The 6,000-nt window shown below is 33.9% G+C and overlaps 1 protein-coding gene across 1 annotated transcript in view; it reads left to right on the top strand.

The window, feature by feature from the left end:
* The first annotated feature begins 255 nt into the window (after positions 1-255).
* The window catches only part of SP2 (Sp2 transcription factor), an 870,724-nt gene continuing 864,979 nt past the window's right edge, over positions 256-6,000 (top strand). Inside the window, exons 1-2 of the mRNA XM_044054737.1 lie at positions 256-265; positions 826-1,385. Coding sequence (XP_043910672.1) covers positions 256-265; positions 826-1,385 — 570 coding nt within the window. The remainder of the gene's footprint in view (positions 266-825; positions 1,386-6,000) is intronic.

The following is a 6,000-nucleotide window of genomic DNA, read 5'->3' as shown; positions in this document are numbered from 1 at the left end:
AATTTTAATTACTAAAAATAACGAGTGGATGGAAGAAGGGATTTAACAAATAAACCAGCATCTAAAAGAGGTTGTGTTTTATATATATATATATATATATATATATATATATATATATATATATATATATATATATATATAAAACAATAGTAAAGAGAGTGGAATAGCATACAGCATAGAAGGGGTTCAGTTTAATGAAGAGGTTATATATATTTTGGGAATAAAGTTTGGAACTAGTATGCACAGAGAGCAACAATGGGAGAAGGTAATGCAAAAAAAGTGATGCATGTTGTAGAAAACATATAAGCTGGCCTACAAGAAGAAGGTATATTTAATAAATTCAATCTTTTTGAGAAAACATTGCATACTTAGCAAGTATATATATGATTCAATAAAGGTATGAGAAAAAATTAATGTCTATAATGTTTTCATTTATACAGGGATAAAGGTTAAATATTGTTAGAAGAAGGGTTTTGCATGTCAAAGAAGAGTAATAGGGATTATGATTAATCCAATTGTTCATGCAGTTTCTCTGAATCTTTATAAGGCTTTGATAGGACTAAAAGAGGAAAAGAGAGATTTAATAAATCTAATAATGAAAGAAGAATGCAAGGAGTTTTGGGAAAAGATAGACACAGGGAAAGAAGGGAAGGTTATTTAAATGAGGAAATGAAAGAATATCAAAATACATTTTTTATGGAAATTAAACATGATGAATGTAGAAAACAATAGGAAAAATGTATTTAAATACAATGAATAAACATTTTTATATTTATCCATGGAGATATTTAGAATATGAAAAAAAAGAAGAAGTATAAAAATAAGATTTGGGTGGTGTAAGAAGCACCACCCAAAAGCCTGTACCAATTAAACCAGCACCAGTGCAAAAGGTAAATCTGGGCTCAACTCTGCAGAATGCAGCCAACTTGGTCAAGCTGGCTGGTGGAAATAATGTAGCTTTAGCTCTTCCTGTTAATAACCTGATCAGTACTGGAGATACTGGAACTCAAGCTCAAATTATTGCAGAAAGTGCAGCTGTAATTTCTACATCTACAAAACCTAAGAAATCTAGAAAGAAGATTGTGCCTATAGTTGCATCCTCACAGGGTGAAAATTTAACAGTGGCAGAAAAAGTAAGAACTGTACTCATAGAGACCACTGCTGATAACATTATCCAGGCTGGAAATAACTTATTGATTGTTCAGAGTCTGGGCTCTGGGCAACCAGCAGTTGTGCAGCAAGTTCAGGTGGTACAACTGAAACCAGATCTGCAAGTGGTGCAGATTCCTCAGCAAGCTCTTTGGGTGGTACAGGTAGCAACTGCAACACTTCCAATTGTTCCTCAGAAGCCATCCCAGAATATTCATATTAAGAACCCAGATCCAGTTCCTAATCAGTTCACTGTTAAAAACAAAATTGTGAGGTATCTTATCAAGCATTTACCCACCTGCAAAGTCCTACTCAACCAAACGATCCTCGTGACCATGAATCCCTTCAAAAAGAAAATATTCTGAAGTGTATGTTGGACTTTTTTCATATGGCTCAGCTTGAGGAACAATATTTGATTAGGGACTTACTTAGGGAATGCACACTACTGGAGTCTCCCTGTCTCATCTGTGGTTTGCCTTTATACACTACTGTCTACTTGCTGGTTTCCTAAGTCTGCTTTTCCTGCAGATATTGTCCTGTATCTACTTATCCTACCTTAATCTGACATCGATATAAGCTTGAGAGCTAAACTTATATGTTTAACTTAATGTAAAGGTTAAATTCTGCCATACCTGGGTAACTGACATAACTAATTGTTTTTGGCTGTACCACTGTCCTTCACTCAGCCCATTTCCATTCACCCTCACTCTGCTTGGGCTCAATCTGCTCTCCTACCCTACCCCCATTCCCACTAACCCCAGAGCACTCAGATTTACTTTTAACCAAACCACTTCCACTCAAATTGTCTTACTTATCATTAAACAGACCAATTAAATAGCTTGGAAACAATACCATATCCAGTCTAAGCCCATGCTTAATGACTCCATTTATTTTAAAATCTGTCTTCCTAAATTTTAGATCTGACAACTACTACTACCAAAACCTTATTACTGACCACCTCTAGGGACCACACAACATAACTAACTCCATCTCTCCATACAATACTTAATAAATAACCTCTCCCCTGGACTACCTTAGGCATGAAACTGGTACTGCTATATGAAATGATGCTCATTTTACTCACAACCGCTGCCCATTTATCAACCTATTATTTTCAACTAGCCTCTCCTTATGCTACTCACAAAAGTACATCTATCCACTATCCATACTTAGATATCACTAATTTCTTAATATCCCAAGCAGCCTTAAATATTACCAAATCATACCTAATAACTCATAAGCTAATTTACCTAAAACAGAATTCAAAAAGCTCTCCTTTCAAGCATCATAAACATAGTTTAAAACTTCTACACACACACTAGTAACCACTGCTAAAAAACTTATAATTAGTGGTGACAAACATCCAGACCCAGGTCCATGCAACACCACATCTCACCCCCAAACACATAATATATTTAATATATCATATAATGGCTCTGACTTGCAACTTCTAAATCTTAATCTTAAACATGTAGTCAACAAGGTCCAAAAGCTGCATGCCATCATTTCACTTTACTCCCCAGATATTCCTATTTTAATAGAGACTTGGCTGAAACTTCTTAGAATAGACAAAAAGGAAAAAAGTGGTGGAGGTGTAGTCATACTATTCAAGAACAAAAAGAATTTCTTGGATTTCCTGGCCGTTGTTTTTTGCTTATTACGTGTTTGTTCTATTGTTGTATCATTGGATTGCAGTTTGGTTCATGGCCAGTGATCTGCATTATAATATTCCACGAGTCCTTCGTGAGACTGTGGGTGATGGGACTCAAATGTCGTTGGATTTTTTTTGTCTAATAATGGTGAGCATTCGACTTATGGCACTATGGTAAATAATGGACAACAACTATGCCATACTTGGGAGCGCTGGGAGGAAGAAAGGAATAAGCGTTGTCATAATCCCTTTCAGAATGTAGGTCAAAAGTTACCAGCATCTATCACAGAAGAAGCTAAGCCTCTTTTTGAACAGTTAGAAAAACATATATGGAAAGAGACTGCTACATTCTTTAATTTGTCTGGTCTACAAAAATATCTTCACTTGGACATTACACCGAGGGGTTTGAGAGTGTATAAAGACCCCACAACTCCCTTTGATTTAGATAATACCATAGATGCCCAATTTCATAAGTGCTAGGTTGCTGCTGTGCATAGGTGCACTCTAGAGTGGATTCAAATTTTGGTAGAATGGGACAATATCAAACAAAGGGAGTTAAAAGAAAAAATAAAAAGTGCATGTAATTCACTTTCAACTAATGTACATTGACAAGTGCTTGATACTTTTCTAGTAGACCTAAATACAATGTTACAAAATTATGAGAAAGAACTATTGGAGAGAAAGAAAAGAAAACTTCTCCGTGATATCAGGGACTATGAAAATGGGAGGGCTTTCATTGCGAAGGCCAATAAGAAGAAGCCTCACAAGTCCATTAGATTTTATACTTCAGAAGGAGAGAAAACGTTGAATTCTTCTTATTCAGCATCAGATGGCCATTATACATCGTTTGAAGAAGACATTGAACAAGTAGATGACTATCCAGCCCTTCCTGCTGCCCAACAACCAGGGAACTTTCGTCAGACTTTTCAGAAGGAAGAATACAATTACAGAGGAGATAAAACGGGGAGAAAGCATCCATTTGAACATCCAGAAAATGTATACAGAGGGCCCAACTCTAATAGAGGACACAAGAGGGGAAAATGGTGATGTATTGTGTAACTATGTTGTTAATTTGTCTAGTTACCGTTTTTGTGACACAGAGTTGGCAGTTTTAAACCGAGGCTTAAAGTTTATTCCTATGGCTTTGCCTTGGTTGTATGAGCTAAAGTGTGATATATATAAATTTTGTAGAAAACTGCATCTTCAACATTTTTTTAAGGATAAACAAGAGTTTGAGGAAGTCTGTAATAGTGATAGTGATACTGAGAGCTCTTGTGAGAATTTTTTCTCTTGTGACTCTGATAATGAATTGAATGCCTATTGTTTATTGGACACTAAAAATATTCATTACCAACTTTTGTGCCTCCTGTATTAAGTGCAGAAGTATCTCAGTTTTCGGATATTGTTAATTTTGCTGTAGAAACTGCTTACCATGAGCTTAACTATAATTGTGTGAAATATAATTTATCCTTACAAGAATGGAAATCTTTAAAAAAACTTAGTCAAATGAAGGAAATTGTGTTTAAACCATCTGATAAAGGCAATAAGTTGGTTGTTATGCACTATTTACATTATATGGACAAGTGTATGAGACATCTCAATGATGATACTGTTTATGAGAAGGTTCATGTTTCTATGTATGAGAATGCAATAATGAAGGGTGTTAGATTAGGCTATTTTTCTGACATAGATGTTAGTAAAAAGTTTCATACAAAGGATTGTAGAATGGCATATTTCTACTGCCTTCCGAAAATACATAAAATCTTATCTAGACCTCCAGGAAGGCCAATAGTGTCAGGATGCCAGTATTTGCTTCATAACATAGGACTATTTTTGCATGAATACTTGACATCTAATAATTTTTTTGAGTTCAATCATACCCTATTTAGACAAAAACAAGGCACGGCAATGGGCACTCCTTTTGCCCCCATGTATGCCAATTTAAGTATGGGCCTTTTTGAACATGAACATCTTTACAGAAATGTATTATTTCGCAAACATGTGCTTAGGTATTATAGATATATCGACGATCTCATCTTTGTAGTTAAAGACGTCCAGAATTTAGTTTGTGAATTTATTTCCTATTTAAATCAAAATAGATTTGGTTTGAAATTTGATGGGTTTAAAATGGGCAGTAGTATTTATATTTTAGATGTACAAATTAGGATAGAAAATTCTGGACTATACTCTTCTGTACATAGGAAATTTGAATCAGGAACACAATATGTACATGGTGACAGTTGTCACCCTGTGCATACTTTACATGTGTTACCATTTGGTGAGATGATTCGTGTCTCTAGATTGTGTAACAACCTAATTGATTTTAAGCATGATCTTAAAGTTATGGTGGAAATGTTTAAAAAAAGAGGATATACTCAAGAGATATTGGAAAATTGTTGGGAAAGATTCCTTACTAAAATTAATGTATGTCAGAATAATATAAGATATAAAAGGGTAGTATAGTACTAATAGAGTATTAATAGATAACATTTATTTTGTTACTACATTTAACGTATTTAGCTTTAAAGTTATTGAATTTATTAGATATTATTGGGCCTATTTTACTGCACAAAAATGTATATACTTGGTTAGATAACTCTCTTCAGATATCCTATAGGAAGGGTAAAAATATAAAACATTTTTTAGTGAGAACTAAATTCTATATGTCAGTAATGAATGTAGATCTTCCAAAAGTTCTAACAGGCGCTTTTGTCTGTGGTAAATGTAAGGTATGTAAATATGTAGTTAATAGTTTTTTTAGAATTAATGGTATAATGTTTAATAGTAAAGAACAATTGTTCTGTGATACCGTAGGTGTAATTTATGCTTTAGTGTCCTTGTAATTTATTTTACATTGGACAGACAAAGAGACAATTTAAAGTGAGGCTTATGGAACATATAAGGGACATCAAAAATAATAAAGAAGAGAGTCCTATAGCTAGACACTTCCATGAATTCCATAATAGCTGTAGTGAGGTTTTAAAGGCCACTATTTTAGAAAAAAATTAAGGTTTATTTTTTTATAATGAGCTGATTAAACATCAACTTTTATTTAAGGAAGCCATATATATTCTTAAATTTAACACAGTATATCCTAAGGGGTTAAATGAAGATTTTAATTGGAGGGTGCTTATTTGAATATGTAATTGTCTTGCTTAATTATATAAAATGTTGCTATTATTCAGTGTACTGTTTTACTC

Source organism: Protopterus annectens, chromosome 13.part0 (assembly GCF_019279795.1).
Source record: "Protopterus annectens isolate FY-2018-M chromosome 13.part0, PAN1.0, whole genome shotgun sequence".
NCBI lineage: Eukaryota > Metazoa > Chordata > Ceratodontiformes > Protopteridae > Protopterus > Protopterus annectens.
This window is presented reverse-complemented; position numbering and strand designations above follow the sequence as displayed.